The sequence below is a fragment of the Embiotoca jacksoni genome, unplaced genomic scaffold (assembly GCF_022577435.1).
Source record: "Embiotoca jacksoni isolate LCO1_2020_lvr unplaced genomic scaffold, fEmbJac1.0.p SCAF_18, whole genome shotgun sequence".
In the NCBI taxonomy this organism is placed as follows: domain Eukaryota; kingdom Metazoa; phylum Chordata; class Actinopteri; family Embiotocidae; genus Embiotoca; species Embiotoca jacksoni.
The window spans coordinates 8,743,372-8,765,793 of record NW_027185318.1 but is presented as its reverse complement, the minus strand read 5'-3'; the positions used below and the strand labels follow the sequence as shown (position 1 = coordinate 8,765,793).

Genomic DNA, 22,422 nt, shown 5'->3' with positions numbered 1-22,422 from the left:
GGTGGGGGGGCTGAAGAGCTGGAGAGGCGAGATGTCACAGGCCTTATAATAGAGGGATGCCCTCTTAAGCCGCTTCACACCAGAGCCCAGAAAATCAAACTGTCATATCAATGAGCAGCTCACACACACAAAAAAAAAAAATCCTCCCCTCTCCTCCTCACTTTTCTTTTTCAGACTCTCTTCTATCTCTCTCCCTCCCTTTTCCCATGCCTTCCTTGAAAAGCAGGTTTGAAGTTTTGCGGCAGGCTTTTCAATTATTTTCGGTGTCATTCGTAATGGTATAAGACGGAACGAAGAAGCAAGAGAGAGAGACGAGGGAAAAGAGGAAGACGAGCTGAGAGTAGAGGAGGACATGGGCGCTGGCAGAGCGGAGCTGTTTGTGGCAGGCTAAATGGAGATCTAATTCAATTTTAGCTACGACCAAAGGCCAGGTTCCTTTACTAAAAGCCCACTTGCATCAAATGCAAACACAACATCTGTTTTTTTTTTTTTTTAAATCTCCTTTCTTCTTTTCAGCCAAGAGAAAAGACCGGGGACGGATCAAAGTCCATGGATTTTTGATGATCCGGTCTTTTCTCTTTTTTTTTCTCTAATTTCTGTTAAAAGGTTATTTGATAACCGCGTTCCCAGGTTTGTTTCTGCTGCTCTTTATGTTGGATTTTGTGCCAAATTAACGGCCTTTTGAATCTCTGAATGCACAGTTACTGTGCACCGAAAACATGGTGCGTGGCTCCGCTGCTTTTTCTCCTCCTCTTAATTATTTTAGTTTTTTTTAACCACTTCTTGTTTTTGTTTCCTGTCCACTAGCCAGTAACAATTTGCTGCTCAGTGTATGTTAACTGCATGTCGCTTTCCGTTTGTTTGTTCTGCTCTCTTTCGCTCTCTTGGTCACAGATGCAGCCTGAAATCATGTCTGTCACTCTGGCCTTAATCTCGTGGTTAGCAGCTGCCAGTTGATTGTGTGTGTGTGTGTGTGTGTGTGGTGTGTGTGGTGTGTGTGTGTGTGTGTGTGTGTGTGTGTGTGCGTGTTTGTGTGATCTAGTGTGAAGAATCTAATAAGCAATTAAAAGCCTCTCAATGCTCCGATCACCAGAATGGGTAAATGTTTGTCTAGGGCTGCGGGTCGGTTAATAAGTAAAGGAATAGATGAGCATTGTTGGGAAGTATTCTGTATTCACCATCTTGACAAGAGTTATATGAGAATATGTTTGTGCACTAATGGTAAGGCTGAAGTCAGCGTCCGGTTAGTTGTCACTGGTCAAAGGAAATAATCTGTCCATCGGTATCTATAAAGACCACTCATTTGATCTTTTTGGTTTCATAAATACAGAAACCAAGTTGTGGTTTTATGGGGAGGGGTGTGGCCGAACACATTAACGCCCTGAAGTTTTTGGCAAAACATCACAGTGATAACAAGACATAAACCACAATTTCTGCACAGTTTTTGTTCAAGTTAAACTGCAACACTTGACTTAAATTCCCGTTTAACATTCATACTCTTATGTATGGGCATTTAATTAAATTGTTTATGACAATCATTTGTGCAAGCATATTATTGCGACCCACAGCTAAATTGAAAAGTTAAGCAACCTCGAGCGATTGGGACAGTTTTTTTTAAAACCTTGTTTACTGTTGCTTTGACAATGAACGTTGGGTAACAACAGGACGGCTGTCAGACAGACCTCAACCATTATCTTTCTCAAACACTAACCAAGTCGTTTTGTGCCTAAACCTAACCAGGAAACGCCACGTTAGGAAGCACTCCTGTGGGTCATGTTAGAGCTGAGGAACTGACAACCTATGTGGTCACATGTTGTTTATAACACTCTGTAATGCAGTTAATGTTGTGCTAAATTGGGGGGGGACTTCAAGTAAAGAGTTACCTGTTAAGCAAATCAGAAGTAACAAGTTAATTAATAGGCTTTAGAGGTGCTGCGAGGCCGATTTTCTGACTTTCGGATCGGACTGAACTCGCTGTTCCCGGGCCTTATCCTATGCTATCCTAACAGTAGCCTATATGAGAGCGGTATGAGCTTCTTTTCCAGCTTTGAGCGTGAAAGCCAGTGATAGTCGTATTCCCCCAAAAATGTCAGACTGCTCTTTAAGAGGATAGATTGAGGCTGGTTGACTGACGGAAAGGGAGGAAGGAAGGATGCCGCAGCCTCGCTCGTTGGAGGCAGAGCTGGAGCTGCAAGCTTGAGTTACGCCGTGAGACAATGGGCTTCTTTCACCCAAACCCGTCCATACTTACACACACGCACACACAACACGCACACACACACACAACAGATCTATTCTGTCCTGAAAACTGTTGTTGCTCATGTTGCACAATATTTGGTCTCTTGTTATTTAATTTAGCCCCCTTCCTCCTGCTCTCCGACCACCCCTGGTTTAAATTTTCTTCATTGCTTGTTTTTGCCGGGCTGATCAGAGGCTCTCTCTCTCTCTCTCTCTCTCTCTCTCTCTCTCTCGCTCTCTCTCTCTCTCTCTCTCTCTGTGTGTGTGTGTGTGTGTGCGCGTGTGTGTGTGTGTGTGTGTGTGTGTGTTTTGTACTTGCCCTGTCACATGTATCCATCCCGTACCGTATGATTGTGTATGTTAACAAAGGCTAATTTTAGCTGTGAAATCCATCTGACACTGTGTCTCTTGAGTTGCGGCTGCATAATTAGAGAGCAGGGGGACAAAAACGGGGGAATCTCATCCTTATTCTTTAATTCCCTGGAATTTTCTCTTCCCCGTTTCCCTCTCTGCCTCGCTCATGCTACTCCCTCCCTCCCTCCCTCCTTCCCTCCCTCCAGGCAGTGCTCATTAGCCCCTTAGCCCTCTCTAAACAGGTGGGGCATGTTTGGCACAGCCCTCCGACATGCAGTCAGGCCTAATTGGGCTTAGGGACTCCCTCACCCGCACACATACACACATACATCAGTCATATCCAACCCCCCCACCCCACCCCCCACCCTCCCAGTGCACCCCCTTCACACTTTTCCCTCCATTCTTAAAGAGCCAATTGTCCCCGTCCTGTTCCCCAGGGGCGAGGCTGTGGTTCCTGGGCCGGACGGCATAAATCCAGCCCCAGGCCGCTCTCCAGGCCTGGCTGACTCGCTGACTGACTGGCCTCCTGGCTCCCCCTCCCCCCCCCACTCCCCCATCTCCCCTCTTTCACTTCTCTGTCAAAAGATAATAACAACCACTACCCATACAAGCTCCATTGATATGCAGACGTATCCCCCAAATGTCACCGGGCTGTTCTCGCCGTTTGGCTCCTCCATCTCCTCGCTCGCATTTTCTCCACCTTGCCCTTACCTCTACACCACCTCTTTATCTCCACTGCCTTTTCTCTCCGTCTCTGGCTCTTTCCCAACTGAACTCTTTTGAGTCTTGGTTGCCAGAGAATTGTTTTAATTTTAACCTACGGGGTTTTATATTTATATTATATATATATATATATATATATATATATATAGTTTTTTGGGCTTTTATTTTTCAAGGGTGCCGTGAGACCGAGTTATCCTCATATGAGTGCTGTTTTGCGTTTGTTTGTGCTGCTTGTGTGCATCTGCTGAGCTCTCTGGGTAAACGCGAAGCATCACCATAACTATCTATGTCTGCGTAATTACAGCCGCATCAGCCTGTTTTTTGTTTTTTTTTCCTTTCCTTGGCAAACTTGACACTACCTTGAAAGACTGTTTTCTTCAAAAGAAAGAAAAATCCTAATCTCGCTTCTGCCTCCTGTCTTTCTCTCTCTCTCTCTCTCTCTCTCTCTTTAACACACACACACACACACACACACACACACACACACACACACACACACACACACACACACACACACACACACATAAACATAAACAGTATAATGAGATATCGGTGAGCCAGTAACAGTGGTGGGGAATATACCAGTGTGTGTGTGTGTGTGTGTGTGTGTGTGCGTGCGTGTGTGTGTGTGCGTCTGTGTGTGTGTCTGTGTTGGTGGGGTTGCACAGGGCAGGTGGGGAGGTTTGAATGTTAACTGCCTTATCACTCCAATTTCACACTCTCGCCTCCAGTCACGCACACGCACACAAACACAATGCACACGCACACAAACACCCTGTTGCCTCCAGTCTCATATGTGACGACTGATTAACGGGGAAACGGGGGGGGGGGGGGTCACACACACAAGCGCACGCAGACACACACACACACACACACACACACACACTAATCCCAGCCAGAGGGGAGGTTTTTGTGTGTGTGAGTGTGTTAATGAGCGCGCACTGCTGCCTCTGTAATGGGGCCACCTGTCTACTCATTAGCCTCGTTACCCAGCCTTTTAATTGCCCCCAAACTCTCTGTCGTGTCTCCTCCTTCTTCTTCTCTCCCTTTTCTCTTGGTGATTTCTCCTCATTGCGGTAAGTGAACTATTGGGACATATCAATAATCTGACATCACCTCATACAGCGAGGATTATGTCATAGCATACAGGTGCGTGTGTGTGTGTGTGTGTGTGTGTGTGTGTGTGTGTGTGTGTGTGTGTGCGCGCTGCGCGCATGCGTGTATGTGCGTGTGTGTGTGTGTGTGTGTGTGTGTGTTGGGAATGGGCGGGGCCGTGTGAGCGCTGCATACCCATATGTTTCGCAAAGTGATTGCTTTGACCTCCAGTATCAGGAGGCATTTGAACATGATGCTGGGTGTGTGTGAGGGGATTTATGTATGCGCACACACTTTGTGCTCTCACACGGGGATATCAGGTTGATTTGTGTTACCTTGAACAACCTAAAGCTGCACCTCCATCCCTCTCTGTTCCTGGCTCACATTCCCTCTCCTAAATGGCTGCATCATTAAGAAAAATAACTCTGATTACTGTATTATTATTACTCCCGTGCTCACACTTATCATCATGATTATTTGTCTCAGTTTCAGGAAACTAGAGCAGATTGTTTTATTCTTTTTTTTTTTTTTTTTTTGGCAGCTTAGCATACATTTTTACTTTATTTACTTTAGTGCAGTCTTGCGCCAATTTTTTTTTTTTTCACAGTTTTTACTCTCTCATTGTGGTCTTTTTTGTACCAACTTCCGTTAATAATCACTCCTTTATTACTTTGGGATGCAGCTACAACCCAACGGCAAACCTAGTAATGAACCTGCAGTTATTTGTCATCGTCTGTAGAGTTTTTTGGGGGAAATTTTCTTTTCTGAAGTTGGACCAATCTGTTCTGTTTCTAAGGCTTAACCACATGATGATGGGAATTGAATACTAGAAATAATGTTTAATATTTCGCAGATTATGAGTGGCTGAATTTTTTTTATTTGAATTACAAAATAGAAAAATATCAACATATGTCCATGGATCAAATATTAGACAGCAATGTCTATTACGACTAATCAGCAAAAGTGGCAAATCACATTTTCAGACTTTATGAAGTCAAAGTCAGAAATAAATATCTGATCAAAAGTTGATGAGTTTATCAGTTGATCAGCAGAACATTTTTGGGCAACTATTTTGATAAATGTCAAATGATCTCAACTGTTGAGAGTAACATTATTAATACACCCAGATCAAGTCTGGAGTCACACAGTAACACAAACAAACCAACACACTGACAATATTCTCAATAACAGTGTACACGTAAACTGATATAAATGATTGTTTTAAGGTAACTCCATCCACAGCAGCACATTGCTCAAACAGGCAGGAGACACTTTAAACAAACTGTCCTTTAAAATGTCTAAAGCTATTAATCAATTGTCAGACTAGTTCCAGACTATTTTTCTGGTCAGTTGAATAATCAATCAATCAACACATCATTTCCACTCTGAAAGGTATGGTAGGAGCTCTGACAGTTAAAATGCATATCTGCTGCCAATGTATATCTCATGTCGTCATATTTTCCTCCCACGTCAGGGACACATAACTTTAAATTGTGAAAACATGAAAAACGATCTGAGATTAGTTGTGCAACTTGTCCTCCACCCATCTCCCCCTCACTGAATCCATCTTATTTCCTCCCTCCCTCTCGCTCTATGTCAGACAGTTCTCTGGGCTGTTGCCAGTCAAGTTACATGAGAGAACAGGCGGCTGTACATTCCTGCTCGACATAGCTTTTCACTCAGGGGATTCCCTCCCCTGTCTCTCTCCCCCTCTCTCCCTCCCTCCTGCCCTCTCTTTGTTTTTGTCCATTCCTGAACACTAATGTCCAACTCCGTGAGCTGTGGGCTGCACTTCCATCCGAAGCATTTTTGCTTGCAATCACGGAAAGGATGCTTTTTTTTGTGTGCTGAAATGCAGTGAGCCATGCATTATTTTGCACTCAAGGCATAAGCTAAGTTCTCACACGCTCCTTTCGATATGGTCGCACGGCAACTCCCACTTGTGTTGCTAACTTGCATTTTTTTGTAAAGGATACCGTGCATGCGGAGAGCAGCTTGCCTGCGTACTTTGTTAGTGACTGCAGGGGCTCGGGAACATTCTCGGTGTTACATCCAAATTTATTGCCTCAGTGTGACTGGGATTCAACAAGCCTTACTGTACACAGCCAACATAAAAAGACTCCTTTGTGGGTCTTAATCAGGAAGCACAAGGCTTGAGGCTGTTCAAATCTAAAACTGACATCTTTCTGTGATTTCAAAAAACAAACGAAAATGACACTATTCACCATCTTCTGGCACTTTGCAGAAAAAAAGAACCCATCAGCTGAAACAATAATCTGCAGACTGTTTTTCACAGCTGCAATGATCATTTTACTGTTATTTTGTTAATCATTTAGTCTATATGATGTAAAAAAAAAAAAAACACAATTAGAAAATTACAGTTTCCCAGAAACATATTTTGTCCAGAACTCAAAGGGATATAAATAGAACAGAGGGAAGATGCAAATCCTACCATTTGAGAAGCTGGAACAAGCCAATGTTTGGTGCATTGACTAATGATCAAATACATTATTAATATTGTCAATTTTCTCTTTCTTGTTGGGATAAATTACAGTTCCTGTCCTGGCATTGTTTAAACCACTAAAAACTTTATTTATTAAAATGTTTTCCAAGAAAAAAAAAATCCTCTAATGATCTATGAACCACTGCTTGCCTGCAGCTCGATGATATGGAAAGCCCCGCCCCCATCTTGATGCGATTGGTTCCTTAGGTTTGTGACATATAAAACTCTGTCTGAATCTGTGTTTTTGAGATTGTCAGACTGTCAGTGCCAAAACCGAAACGCTCATTCATGGTATTGGCTATTTTGCTCATGATATGATATGATCTTGTAGCATATAAAAAACAATAGATGTATGAGATGTTAACAAGGTTAAAAAAAAAATTATCAAAGGGCATCTTTAATCGATTAATGGTGTAATTTCCCATCTTGATGGCAATAATGTCTTTGTAAGAAACTGATCATTGAAATGATGGGATTTTAGTGCTGCAATTAATGATTGTTTTATTATCGGTGAATTTTAACAGAGAACATTTTAAACACAAGTTTCTACAGTTGAGGTCCTACTTGTAAAAATATTCAATTTACAGTGAGATATAAATAAAAGCCAGTGAATGTTTGGAATTTTTGCTTGAAAAATTACTTCAGACATGAATAAATTTTTAGAAGAATTGGTTTAAAATTGACCAATCAGTTAATTCAAGCAATCAATTCAACATTCCTGCACTGAAGTGGGCCCTTTTCTTCAGTTCTTACTAATATAGTGTATCAATCCCCATGAGACTGATGACTAATATGATCTGATTAAATATTAAAATGACAACAAATTGTCTAACAGATGTGGTGATTGGCTGCTTTTCTTCATCATATCTTATTGTAAATGAAATATCTGGACAGAACGAGAAATTCAGGGATGTCTCCTGTGCTGTGAAAACATATTTTTGTATTTGCCATTTGTTACATTTCACAACCTACACAAACTGAACGAAACCAAACTGGCAGATTAATCAAGAATGAAGATAATTGTTAGTTGCAGCTCTTGTGATTATTGCATTATGAGCCCGGTCACATTTGTCACATCAGCACATATCCAGTTGCATCCAAAATTCAGCAAATCTGAGTCAGGATGTTTTGATATGTATAAAATATGGATAGTTTTAATGGAAAATATTCAGAAACCATGACTTCTTGGCTCAGTCTGATCTCTCTTTGCTGGGAGAGAACAAAGAATTTACGCCAGTGTCCTCGTATTCAACCACACGTTCTTGGATGTGTGCTTCACTCCGTCGTGTCCCCTTACAACACTGTCGCCACTGTCTCCTGTTACTCCCCTTGTTTCTTACTCTCTGTTTTATTTCCACCCATCTCTTATGTGTCTTCTGTGTTTAAAGTCCAAATTACCAATGCAGCCTGTCTGAGTCCCAAGGCTGTTATTGATCAACTAACAAAGAGCGAGCGGTGCAGGGAGGAAGAGTGAGCCAGGGCAGGCAGAGAAGACGCCTGGAGAGCTTTTCTGAACCGGAGGCTCTATTTCTGTCCTGTCTCAGCGCGTCATTATTGGGCAAAAGACACCCAGGACACTCGGGCTGAGTTGAGTGATGGTGAGCAGGAGTAGCAGGGAAGCCAAAGGGGGAAGTTTAGTCTTGAGGGGTCGACTTTTCAGAAGGACTGAGATGCAAATGGGCCATTTCCGGTCAGGTCTGTTAGTCTGTAGCCTGAAACCTCTCAGCTTCTAAACTGTATGTTGTCTGATGCACGAGGTCAACACACATCCAACCTGGCAATCAATTATTTTAGATCTGTGTCTGTGTGTGTGTCTGTGTGTGTGTCTGTGTCTGTGTGCTACGGCAAAAAGAACAGGAAGCATTCTGTCAGTCTGCCGAGGTTCAAATCCTGATATGTCGCTGCTCGCTTCTGCTTCCGCTTCTCTAAGTACACACAAACACACAACTACACACACTATGACATGGTTGACATCATCTGCATTTCCAGCCAGCATATACCATGGGTCCGTTTGTTTCCCCTCATAGAGTGGAGACACTCAGGCCACTGCTACCAGGGCTGTTTTTATATTTAAGTAAACAAATCTGAATATAAGAGGAAAGAATAAACTGCATTTAAATCATCTGACTGATACGTGGTCTCCTTAGTAATGGGATCAAGTATAATAAATTTGACTCTCCGATTCTTTTCTTTTTCTGAATAACCAACCCAAACTCAGACTCCATGATGGATTGTTAGCATTATAGCATTCAGCAGTGATTCGTTAAACAAGGCCAAGACACGCACGACCCAAAACCTTCAATATTACTTTCTCCATACTTGTTTGAATTCCATCTGTTGTGCCAAATGTAGGATACTTTGATGGCACTGACTGAATTACCAGGATACCACTGTTGAAAAATACCTCATCATTTGGTACCAAGCTACAGCTACATCCACACTGTTACGTTTCCATTTTAAAACAAATACCTTATAATAGACATCTGTAAACAATAGCCACAGAAAATAGCCTCCCCCTCGATATTGCATTAAACGAAATATTTGTACTGTACTTTTATTTTCTTTGTGTTAAAATGGATTTTATGAATTTGGTATTTAAAGAGAACTGGTATGGAATGATACCCAGCCGCAGGCAAATGTGATTTAATTCTGGCACACTTTTCTCTTTGTGTATGTGCGTGTGTCTGTGCTTGTGTGCGTGAACTCTTTTTCAGGTGACAAACATGCCTCCTTACTTCTGTTGCGTGTTTTTTCTCTTTTTTTTTTTCCCTCTTAAGTTGATTCAGATTCCATTTTTAGAGGTGAGAAAGAGCTTCACTTGTCGAGTGGATCTGGTTTCGACAAACATCCGCGGACTATTAATAAATCATGGCTTCTCTACACACTGGGATGCTGAGCGGCGTCGCTGCATTCGTGTGCATGCATACATAAGCGCGTGTGTGCATGTGTAAATCGTACTACGATCCATAACCCTATATCTAAACAAAACTTATAAAAAAAAAAGCCTTTGTATCTGTTGTGTGTTGCAGCTACAATTCTCCACCTGTGTTTCTTGCGCTCCTATTGCATTTCCTGTTGACTCGCATAAAGAGAAATTTACACTTTTTACTTTTACTTCCTCAAACTAAAGTGATGCAGAAAAATGATGTGAAATTCTGTGATGCTCCCGTCAGGACATCATCAGAGCTCCTGGTTTGAGATTTTAACAAAAGCAACTCCTATCGGAGAGAACACGTTGTAACGAGACACAACTACACCAGGAGAGGAGAATAAGAGATGGTCCTACGACAGAGAGGGGAAGATTTAAACCGAGGGAAGGGGAGGTTAAAGAGAAGGTGGAGGTTGTAGGAGAGGTGATTTGTGACTTACAGGAAACGGGCTCATTCTTTCCGGGCTCAGAGAGACCATAACAAGCCGAGGCGCTGGGTGTTTCCTCTTGATAACGCTCAGCAGCCTCACATACTCACAGTTACCCCCTCACACAGTACACCGTAACCTGATTCGGTAGAAGAAAGGCTGATCTCGGGCTGTTTTTGTGTTGATGCTGCTGTTGTTCATTCAGTTTTGACTATTGTTAGACTGAAAATGGTCAAGAATTACAAGTAACGATGGACGATATGAAACATTCAGGATATTTGAGGGTATTTTTGCGCTAAGAATACACTGGACAATATAACAAAACACTGAAAAAGGGTTTTGAATGAATTTTGATAGTATACAGTTGTAACATAATAAGTGTTATAGATTTATCATCTACGTCAGCGTATATGCAGCAGTTTGCGTTCAAATAATAAGCATAAGTTACGTACGCTGCATAACAGTATGTTGACAACAAGTTGCAATATTGCTAATGTCAATGTGATTTTTTCTAGATCATTTATAGTCTTGACAAGGTAGAAAATCTTTACAAGTGTCTTATTAAGTGGTGATCTGGGCAAAAAAGAGAAGCGAGAGGTAAAAGACAAATTTGTGCCTCTTGTAGTTGGAATCCCACAGCGGTCCAGACAATAGCTTCATCACACCTCTCCCTGCCAAGCGCTCGCTTTTTTTTATCAGCCTACTCCACACACCGGCAATCTGATGGGATAAATCAATAGGACGATAAAGTGGGCGCCGATTAGTCGACGCGTTTTGATAACTGCCGAGTGCAGTTTTGGACTGTTTTTTGCGAGGATGTTCTTCAACCTCTCGCAGATAACAGAAAAAGGCATGCGGGGGTAAATTTGGTGAAAAATGAATCAGACATGAATGTGGCCTTTTAATGGGGACCCTTCGAGGTGCAAACTCCTGCAGGGGGATGGTGCTCTAAAATCTGGACAGTGAGAGATAGAGCAGTTCATATTAGCTTTGAAGTAAATGTGACATGTGAACATACACTTCAGCTATAAGCAATATCACCTGTGGGGTGAGGGGAATATCTGCTGTAATGTTCTGTCACCTTGGAGGCAGGAAGTGTTTGAGAAAGTGTGTAAAAGGGAGTGACTTGTTGGGGAGCGAGTAAATATCTGTGTGTGTGTGTGTGTGTGTGTGTGTGTGTGTGTGTGTGTGTGTGTGTGTGTGTGTGTGTGTGTGTGTGTGTGTGTGTGTGTGTGGGTGGGTTGAAACATCATTACCTAGGGATGTGAGCACACGGCCAGACATCATTAGGCTTTAAGGCGAGAAAGTCTCCACAGCACCGCTTTTTGCAGTCTGCCTGACCCAGCAGACACGACAGGCAGGCACGCCGTTTAAGATCATTTATTTGGGATTGCGTGTGTGTGTGTGTGGGGGGGGGGGGGTTACTATGCGTGTTGCAGCCTGTGTGTGTGTGTGTGTGTGTGTGTGTGTGTGTGTGTGTGTGTGTGTGTGTGTGTGTGTGTATGTGTGTGTGTGTTTGCGTGCATGTTATTTATTTATTTTGCCTGGTAATATGCCTGAGCCTTCATTATAGCCGGAGCCATAACTTTGATAAATCACTTGGGCTTGGGGCCCTCACTGCTTTCACAGTATTAGAAAACTAATTGAAATTCTCTTCCGCCCCCTCCTCGCTCTCTCTCTCTCTCTCTCTCTCTCTCTCGCTCTCTCTCTCTCTCTCTCTCTCTCGCTCTGTTTCTCTCTCCCCCTTTTTTGTTTTTCTCTCCGTTTGTGTTTTTCACCCTTTCCCTCATTTCTCTCTTCCCGTCTCTGCTGCAGCAGCGAGGGCCGAGCAGTACCATGTTTTTTCAGTGGAATGGAAGCCAAGAGGGGGAAAATGTCATCACTGATTTAATAGGCGTATTCTTACTCAGAAACACACACAGCAGACTCGCGCGCAAACACTCACACACAAACACACTTTGCACTCTGGGGAGTGTTAGGAATCCTGATAATGTCATCATAGGAATCTCCATAATGTAGCCCGGTCTCCTGCAGGCTCCGGTTTGACTGTGCCTCCCCTCTGCTTTTGATTAGATCATAGGGGAATGAGATTTTAGATTTAGGTTGATGGGATTTAGAGTTTAGATACTTGTGTCTCTGCCTCTGACCCCCCCCCCCCCACTGACCTCCGGATTGAGGGTCTGTTTGGTTCGTTGCCTGGGATCTCTCAGCTGCCACGAGATTGAGGGTTTAGTCGTGTCATTGTCCATGATCCCCCCCACTGCAACTTGATTTGTTTCATTTGGAGGTTTCTCTCTCTCTGCGCCGCAGCTAAATTCAGGGTGTGGTTGTTGTTTTGTTGCGCAGGAGCTCCCTGATGAAATTTGTTTTGGAGTCCTTTTACGGTGCAGGATCTCCTCACTGCTGCTGGATTTAGGGTTCACTTGCTATATGAGGCTCCATCTCTCAGCTGTTGCTAGATTTAGGGGTTTAGTTGTTTTGTTGTCCAGGATCTCCCTGCTGCTGCTGGATTTCAGGGGGGAGGGGGGGCTTTAGCCGCTCTTTAATATCCAGACACTGCTACTGTGTGTGTGACACTTGGGGCTTTGTGTCCACCCAGCAGCCCCTCTTCTCTCGCCGGGTGAGCTTTGCAGTGTGAAGCCAAAGATTTAGCGATGAAAAGCAGAGAGTCTGTGTATATTTCAGGCGGTTCGTGTGAACCAGGCGATTTCGTGGATTCCTGTCAGCACACAAAATTCTCTGTGCAAACATCCCTCTGACGTGATGCAAGCCCGGGAGAGGAGTGCAGCGTATGTGGCCTGTGTGTGTTTTCGACTGTTGGCATGCGTCCGTTGCCCAGACAAATCCATACCATCGCTCTGAGGCACACTGCGGGCACGTAGCCACACACAGGCGTGCACAAGCAAGTTGCATGTTGGTTTGTGTGGTTAATGAGGACGTGTTGATTGATTAGACTGCAGTAATTAGCTGGAGTGTGAAGGCCTGGAAAGGTCTCGGCTCTGGTGGGAGTGTCCCCTCTAGAGAGACATTGAACTGTGCTATGCACCATTACATTTTACACACGCATACACACACACACATGCACACACACACACGCATGTACATACATACACCACAGGAACATTCCCAATCCAAATCTCAGATGCAGGATGAGTCATCTCTCAGAGGCCGACTAATACTTGGTGCAAGTGTGAAGCAAGAAGTAGAATGTTTACTGTGTGTGTGTGTGTGTGTGTGTGTGTGTGTGTGTGTGTGTGTGTGTGTGTGTGTGTGTGTGTGTATGTGTGCGTGTGCGTGTGAGAGTGTGAGTGTGTGTGTGTCGGAGTCTGAGACATAAGGATGTTTGCAGCGTGGAGATGTGAGTTGCAAAGTCAGATGTGCTTGTGCCAGCAGTTTCCTTTCCTGCACAGTGTGGCCTGAACATTGACCTGATCCTCTGCCTTACAAATCAACTCTCTCCTCCTCCCCATCATCATCATCATCATTATCATCATCATCCCGCTCCTCTCCAGTCTTCTACCCAGATTTCTGTTGTGAATCCCAGAACTGCTCCTAGTAAATGCAAATAATACGGCACTAAGTATGACAAGCTCAGACTGTAGCCCGGAGTCAGGAGGTTGGAGAACGAACTTCTGCAGTAAACCATTGCAAAGAGTGCCACCACATGGTCAAACGGAGAATTACACGTTGATTTTGTGTTATTATTGGCACACTTCTTTGGCATACTTCCCTCATCTATGCTGTTCAACACATTAAACTCAGTTTGTAACTTTAAAATGCCACCACATTCACTTGAGACTCTTACATGGATAATTTTCAGAGTTTTTACACTTATTGAAAGATCACTTCCCATTTTCTGTGCAATTCATGTAAATGTTTCTTCTCTCTGTTGCTGTTTTTTTCCACCCACACAGGAAGTTCTACTACATCACTCTGCTGAGGGACCCCGTGTCTCGCTACCTCAGCGAGTGGAGGCACGTGCAGCGGGGAGCCACATGGAAAACCTCCCTGCACATGTGCGATGGACGAACCCCGACGCCCGAGGAGCTGCCCTCCTGCTACGAGGGCTCCGACTGGTCGGGGTGCACCCTGCAGCAGTTCATGGACTGTCCCTACAACCTGGCCAACAACAGACAGGTATAGAGAGCAGCCTCCAGATATGATGATGTCTAGCTACAGGGTTGAAACAAATATACAAACTGAAGTGTAAGCCTTAGGAGATGGGTTGCAAGGTTGTCATGCAGTCGTTGGACTGAAGCCAATGCAGTCATTGAAATGAAAGTTATAAAAGAGGGAAGCTGCCCACAAATCCTCTGTTTTACTGCACACATTCAAAGAGTGGCTGATTTTAGCCACTGCTACCAAGCTAAACTGCATCTCTGCTTGTGTCGCGACTTTTCTTCTGTTTGCTTTACTGTTTAAATGTGTTCACCATACAGATTACAGTGCAGATATTGTCATCTTAAACCAGTGAAAATACCAAATCAGGCAATTTATGTTTGCAGAGAAATAAATTACAGTTCAAAAAAATGCAATTTACCCTGAGGTGGATTTAAAAGAGAAATGTGATTTTTTTTTTTAAATTTTTTTTATATTTGATTCAGAAAGTGGAGCTATAGATAAATTGCACACGTATGCGAAGTTTCTTCCTCTCACACACACACACACACACACACACACACACACACACACACACACACACACACACACACACACACACACGCATACACGCATGTACGCATACATAGTCTGGAGTTCGCCTGCTGGCAATAAACACCTCAAATTCGCACCTTCTTTTCTCATGCTATCTCAGTCTCCCACCTCAACGTGTTGGCCAGCTTATCTCATCTGAGCCTGAGGGTGTTATTACTCAGGGTCCTGCGACTTATAAATGTGGCACGCACACACGCACGCACGCACGCACGCACGCATGCACACACACACACACACACACACACACACACACACACACACACACACACACACACACACACACGAGGCATCCTGATGGACACCCAGCAGGGTGAGGTGCACACAGTTTACTCTCCAAATCAGTGTGCAGTTCGTGTTCCCTTACTGGACTGTAATGTAATGAAGTGATGTCATGTTTTTGGAAGAAAATTCACTTGAATTCAAAGCATCAATGTGTAACTTTTTAACTTCCCCCCCCCCCCTGTCTACAGGTTCGTATGCTAGCGGACCTGAGCCTAGTCGGCTGCTACAACATGTCCACGGTTCCAGAGAAGAAGAGGGCCCAGCTTCTTCTGGAGTCGGCCAAGAAGAACCTGCGAGACATGGCCTTCTTTGGTCTGACAGAGTACCAGAGGAAAACCCAGTTCCTCTTTGAACGGACCTTCAGGTTGCGATTCATCAGGCCTTTCATGCAGTACAACAGCACCCGAGCTGCAGGGGTGGACCTGGACAACGCTACGGTCAGTGCAGCATCTCACCCACCTGTAGTAGAATTAGTTATTTATCCAAACACCCACAATGCTCAAGAATGAGACAACAATCTAAATGTTAAAGACCAGATTAGTTTTTTTTCCAGTTTTTTTTATTTTTAGAAGCTTTGTATTGTACTCTTTAAAAAAAAAATTAAAAAAAAAAGGAGTGTAGTTGGGGACCTTTGTCATGTTTTAGATGTCTGTGGGCTGCTAGCAGTTCCACCAACAAAACATTTCTCCTCTGAACTTATCAAAAGGACATCATTTAAATCACTGACACTTGAAGAAGTCAAATTTTCCAGATATTTCACACATAAAAAAACAAAGATCAGAGAAAACTCTTTCCCATCCTTTTGATCATCTCACAACCTTTCAGATTTATCTTGTGACCTTTGCAGAAAGTACAACCCCTACCTGGGAACCACTGAAGTAAACACGGTATATGAAGCAGATAAACTAGATCCAACCAGCTCCAACAGTAAAATGTTGACATCACTTTAATGTGTCATTATTAAAGAGTTAATAATATAATAAATCATAATAAATATTACATCTATTGTTATCCCTTTAAAAGATGGACATTGCAGCCAATGAATGTGTTAATCCTAATGAATTTACTCAAGACAGGAAAATAAAACAAGTATTTACCAAAAATGAAAGAGACCTCCGTCTCTTTCATTTTTGAGGTTTAGGTAGAAAAAAAAGGTAAACAAAAAAAAAGAGGAGACACAAAGTAAACCCTCTGGTTTTATATTGCTGTGAAATGAGTTGGGATGACTGTCGCTGTTTATAAAAACAGCAGCTTCAGAGATTTTCTTCACACTTTTGATTGGTCCTGTTTGGGAGTTCTGAAGCTCAATTCACAGCAAAAGAAATCCTCCAGTACACAGCAGACTGGTGATTTCTACTTCAAACCCAGTTGGGTGGAGAGAAAATACAATATGCCCAGCTGACGGTCGCTATGGAAATGAAGACAAATAAGAAATTGGAGGAAATATTGTGAGTCTGTGTGTGGCATTTTGTATAAATTAGTTTTTAAATCAAATCTTTTTAAAGGTACTGTGTGCGTGACATTATGTTTTAAAGAAAGTTAAATAATTACATCAGCAGGTTAGAGAAGAATATTTATTTTCGACTCTGCTGAAAACCCACTCGTGGTACTCTTGTGGCATCACGATCCCAGTGAGTCATGTTTGATTGCAACTGCTTTCTAAGTTATTTGACTGCAGTTCTCTTGAGAGATCCAGTCTTGGTGTTGACGACTTGAGCCGAGCCCTGTCCTTCTGACTGTGTCCCCCACGCTGCTGATCAAACGCCTCTAAATTTCAAACATCAATGCAGCACATCACTTCCCTCTGTTGTCGCACACATTGCTCACAAACGATATCCAGCGCTCCATCACAGATTTCAAAAGGATTCTCTTAATTAGACACATTTCCCCGTTCGCGTTGAATTCACACACAGCAGATGAGACGTGCCAATAAAACCAGCTGCATCGCGCAACCTAACATCAAACACAGTTCTGTTGTCGGCATATTGCTGACACACTCTCTTTCCGTTCCCTGGCTCTGTAAAGCATTTGTTCAAATGTCAGAGTCAGAAAGTCAAAGTCAGAGGACATTTTCAAAAAAAGGAACTTTTCTGTGGGGAACTTGAAACTTAGCAGCAGGAGTTCTGCAGCAGAAACCAAAGACTAAATATAGTTGCTGTGAAAGTGTTCCAAGTGCCAAACAAGTTCCTGCTCTGCGGATAGGACTGTCTAATGGTTCTGGACGACAGGAGTGGATTTTACAGTGCTGAATTTCAGACCTCAACTACAACTGCAACTTATGTACCGCTTAATTTTCCAAAATCAGAAACGTTCAGAGTCACTAGTATCATTATTAGCGCTATTAATGTTAAGAACCAAGTTATGTCGTAAGCTGCCTGAACAGAAAGGAGGGGCGGGCAGTCGAGAGAGATCACTCTGTGAACGAGAGGGAAAGCAAACAGAACGAGCATGAGAACTTTATTTGCTAATTGTTTTGTGCTAATAACCTTCACGGTTCCTTAGATGTGGTTGGAATACAAACATTTTTAGTTCATATTAAAAAATTTCTGAGATTAGTTCCTTTATTTCTGTGGATTCCTGGAACATTTTGGTTCCTTGCTAGTTTCAGAAAAATTCAAAAAAGTCTCTGCCCCATGAAAATAACTTTCAATGGTTTGGAAAATATCTGGGCTGAGTTTGTAATGCTGAGGTTTGCTGATTAGTCATTAATCACAGGAATCTCTGGATGCCCCTAAAATCAATGTTGGGACAAAGAATGGACAGAACTTAATGTGTATTAAACAAATTTAGGGTTTGACATTGATGCCCTGACTATTTTCTTTAAAAAAAGGAAAGGGAGAGAGAAGGAGCTGTGATGGTGAAAATGAAGCAAGTGAACTCCAGAATCCGTCATCAGTGGAATTTGCCTTATCTTCATGTTTATTCAGATGCAGTAAAAAAGGAATACGCAAAAAGGACATACAGTTTTTATTGGTTCTATAGATGTCCTCTTTTCCACTGATCCACCTGAAGGAAACTTCAACATTTCATCTGCTCCCTCCCCCAAAAGGTCCAGCGCATAGAGGAGCTGAACGAACTGGACATGGAGCTGTACGACTACGCCAAGGACCTGTTCCAGCAGCGCTACCAGTACACCAGGCAGCAGGAGAGGCGGCAGCAGCGCATCAAGAACCACATGCAGCAGAGCCATCAGGGCCTGGGCCTGGGCGTCAGCCTGTGGCCCTCCCGCAGCCGGCAGAGCCTGGTGTCAACGCTGGAGGACGGGGACGGCGAGAGGGAGGAGCGGGAGGAGGTGGAGGAGGGGGGCAGAACGGAGGAGGCGGGCAGCAGGCTCCCCACAGAGGACTACATGAACCAAATCATCAACCGCTGGTAGCAGCAGAATGAGAACGAACAGACACGCATATATAATGTGAAATACATACATGTATACACGCACACACACACACACGCACACACACACACACACACACTTACATTCACAGAAAGTGACGCTTACTTCAAAGACCCAAATGACTGACAGACTTTACCAGAGAGTTGGGCTGCGGGAAATCAGAGTCTAAGGGGGTTGCTATGGAAACCTGAGCTCGGTCGATTGCATCAGCTCACATTATTGAGGTTTGCCCGGTTGTTATTAGCGCCTGCTTACCCTTTCCCCCCCCCCTTCTGCACTTCTTTGTCTCTCCCCATCATCATTACTGACTGAGCAGAGGAGAGATATTTTTACAAGTTGCTGACAACCGAGTATCTCCCGCCTCCGCTGCTCCTCCTGCATCCTTCTCGTTCTCTGTGGCCTGACGTGGAGCATGAGAGAATGAAATTAAGTCTGTGAATTCCCACTAATCCTGGCCAAAAAGGACCAGTCTACTTCCTGGCGGCTCCAATTTCAAAGGATCTCGGAAAGCTATGAAAGTGTGCTGATGGCAGGGCTGAACAAAGAGCATGATGGGAGAATATGAGAGACTGTACCAGAACGAAAGAAAAACAACGAGATAAAAGTTGGACTCAGTTGTGTAATAAATGCTTTCTGCTTAAAAAAAAAAAAAGCCATTTCACCCATGAACGTGCTTCGGTCATGAAATAGTGACAGTCTCATTCATTTAGGATGATTTCATTTGTATTTTTCCTTCTGTGTTTATGCTTTTTTAAAAGCAGAATTGTAATAACACTGAGACCAATATTGCTGCCTAAAGAAAAAGTGATTCCTTTATTTCTTTATTTGTATTTGTTTTTTAAGTCAAAGCTAATGGATTGGATTGACACACAATGGACCATAGCCATTACTGAACCCTTGCTTCTTTGGGGGTGGGGGCCTGTTTTTGTGTTAAAGGTTCCCAAAGTTCCTGTCGCTAAACAAGTTCATTATTTCACCTTTTCTCTCCTTTATTGGGAGGTCTCGGTCCTGCTGAGGATGACAGCCAATTACAGAGCCGGATCTCACATAGGTGCAGAGAAATCAAAGGCAGGGAGAGCAGTGAGTCTACTGTAGGTTGCTGCCAGGAACTGTGCTGCGTGAGCGGCAAGCGCTTTGGATACCTTAACTCAGACAAACGCTTGAGATGGGAGCTGTGGAACTACCGGTCACCATGGCAATGTGAGCTCTTAATGCAGTGGGTGGCATTTTCAGCTCTCAATTATTATTTTTTTTTCTGAATGCTTTGTAAAAGTCTCAACCAAGCCTCCGTCCCCCCATGCTGAAAGGGCACGCACAGCGCCGGTGACCTGCAGTTCGTTAGTGCGACGTGAGTTTCAGTCGGTTTCACCCTAAACAAGGGACGGGGCGAGGTAGCAGTGCCTCTATGTACTGGGATCATAGTCAACATAATATTATGTCTGCATTATACTACAGTAATTTCTCTGACTACTCTTGAGTCTGTGTGGGTGTGTTTCTGTTTGTTTGTTTGTTTGTTTGTGTGTGTGTGTGTGTGTGTGTGTGTGTGTGTGTGTGTGTGTGTGTGTGTGTGTGTGTGTGTGTGTGTGTAAATAGTATGTACAGTATGCCTTTGATTGGCGTATGTGTATGCCTTTGTAAATAGTGTGCCTGACTGACAGAGGATGTCTGATGAGTTTTTGTGAATGACTGGTTTCATGACCAATTATCTTGCCATTTTTTGTGTTGGTGGAGGGCGGCTCAGCAGAGTCCCTCCAACAGCTTGTCACAGCAGTGTGAAGCATCACAGCAATGCAAGCCAATAATATTCCCCCCGTCCTGTCCTTAAACATTTTCTTTCTCCCTTTTCTTGTCTCCTTCCCATGACGTGGTTACGTATGAGGACTGTTAACTACAATTCCCTTTTTTTTTTTTTTTAAATCCCTTTCCATTCTTGACCACAAAATTTACAAGAGGGGTTATCTGGGGAAGACCCTGTTATGACTTTGACAATTATTTTTCGTTAATGTAGTGTTTCCAAACCTGAGGGGCAAATCAAAACATTTTAACTTGTTATCCAGCAGCTGGTCAAATCTTCAAAGGTATTTTCATGATCCTGCAGGGATCAGCTGTTTGCGCGGAGCAAAAGCAAAGTATTTTCCACAGATAGCTTGGGCAGCTGACTTATCATACGTTCCAGTATAAAGAAAGTCTGCGGAAAGATTGGATTTAAACACTGCTGCTTTAGCCCCAGGTGAATGATTTGTTGGTTTTTGTAAAAAGTAAAAAAATATATAAAACTGGAGACACAACCTTAAACCTGTCAAAAAAAAACAACTTTTGATTTTCTCCTTTTCTCTGTATTCGGCCAACGATCGTTGAAGAAAAGAAATAGCTTGGTTGTTAACATTGAATCTACAAGCACAGAGCAATAAGAAGGGAAAACCAATGATAAAGTAGAAAAGAGAATGTAAAAGTGGGAAGAGAAGAAGACGTGACAGCCCGATCAAATTAAACTGAATGTAGTCCAGGTTCTGTGTCTTTGATCAGAGGATTCATGCAGGCAACCTGCTGTCTTGGGTGTTCAGATAAATAACATGATGCATCCCGTTGTTAATAATAGATCGTTTTTAAGTCTGAAAGAAGGGGACAATTTAGCTGGCCACCATTTGGTTGTTAAATTTCTGCTAATCGCCCGTCGTTCTGCGCCTCACTATTCAATGTGCTCCTTTTTAAATTAGGGATGATTCATGAAGGGAAGGAGAGAAGAACAAGGGGGATGATGAAAGGTACTGGGACACATCCAGAGTCAATATGCTTCTTTTTGTGTAGCCTTCAAAGTAATGCAATAAGGACAGAGAAATTGATACTGAAAGAGAGATCTCCCTTTTTCATATCAACTTCCCCGTCATTGTATTCTTGAAACTGGAGACCTGAAAACACTGCAGCTCCAGGCATTTTGCCCAAGACTTTCTTTTTCAGTCAGACTTGCATTAGTTCGTATTTGGGCTCTAAACCAATACCTGGCTCTGCATTAGTGGTTAAAGAACGAATACAAAACCAATTCTCTATCTTGAGAGCATTTTATTTTCAGCGCTCCAGTTTTAAGTGACCATCCGACTTGAAGCAGTCCTCAAAAATACTCCCTGAACAGTGTTTGAAAGAAAAAGCCAAATCCTTTCACTAAAATGATTCCAGAAATTGTTGCTGTAAAGCTCTACTCAAATATTTTGCGTGTCACCACGATGTATATCTGATGTCTTAACAGCATTTCCTTTGTGACAATGAAGCAACCCCAAGTGTCGCTAGATTCATCCTTTATTTGATTTTTTTTCCGAGATGTGTTAAAGAGAGTGTGATAGAAACTTGTTTTTTTGAATTGGTGTGCAGTCTGTCTCTGGCTCCTTCTGTATCCATCTTTCTGGGTTTGTTTCCCTATGATTGCAAAAATGAATCATCAAGACACCAATTAAAATATTTCATTTTTACAGACCTGACTGTGTTGTGGTTGTCACTGCATATCGTTTATAATGTTTCCCACTCTGTCATTCTGTTCATCAAGCATGGAGAAAAATCTCCCCTTTGACTCTTTTAAAAAAAAAAAAAAAAAAAAAAAAAAATGTTTTTTGAAAATTACATCCAAGCTACTGAATATTAATTTAAGACTCTCAGATTCTTTTTTTTCTTTTTTTTAACTTGTGTGGGAGGTCTGGCCTCCAGGTTTCTACACATACACTCACAGGACGATCTGTAAGTAGAGGACATTTCTACCACTTGCCTACACTAA

At 42.9% G+C, this 22,422-nt stretch overlaps 1 protein-coding gene across 1 annotated transcript in view; it reads left to right on the top strand.

Moving 5' to 3' along the window:
- The window catches only part of hs6st1a (heparan sulfate 6-O-sulfotransferase 1a), a 55,453-nt gene extending 33,321 nt beyond the window's left edge, over positions 1 to 22,132 (top strand). The window contains exons 2-4 of the mRNA XM_069152579.1: positions 14,185 to 14,407; positions 15,454 to 15,702; positions 18,315 to 22,132. Of these exons, the coding sequence (XP_069008680.1) occupies positions 14,185 to 14,407; positions 15,454 to 15,702; positions 18,315 to 18,641 (799 nt within the window). The 3' untranslated portion in view covers positions 18,642 to 22,132. The remainder of the gene's footprint in view (positions 1 to 14,184; positions 14,408 to 15,453; positions 15,703 to 18,314) is intronic.
- Positions 22,133 to 22,422: the final 290 nt, after the last annotated feature.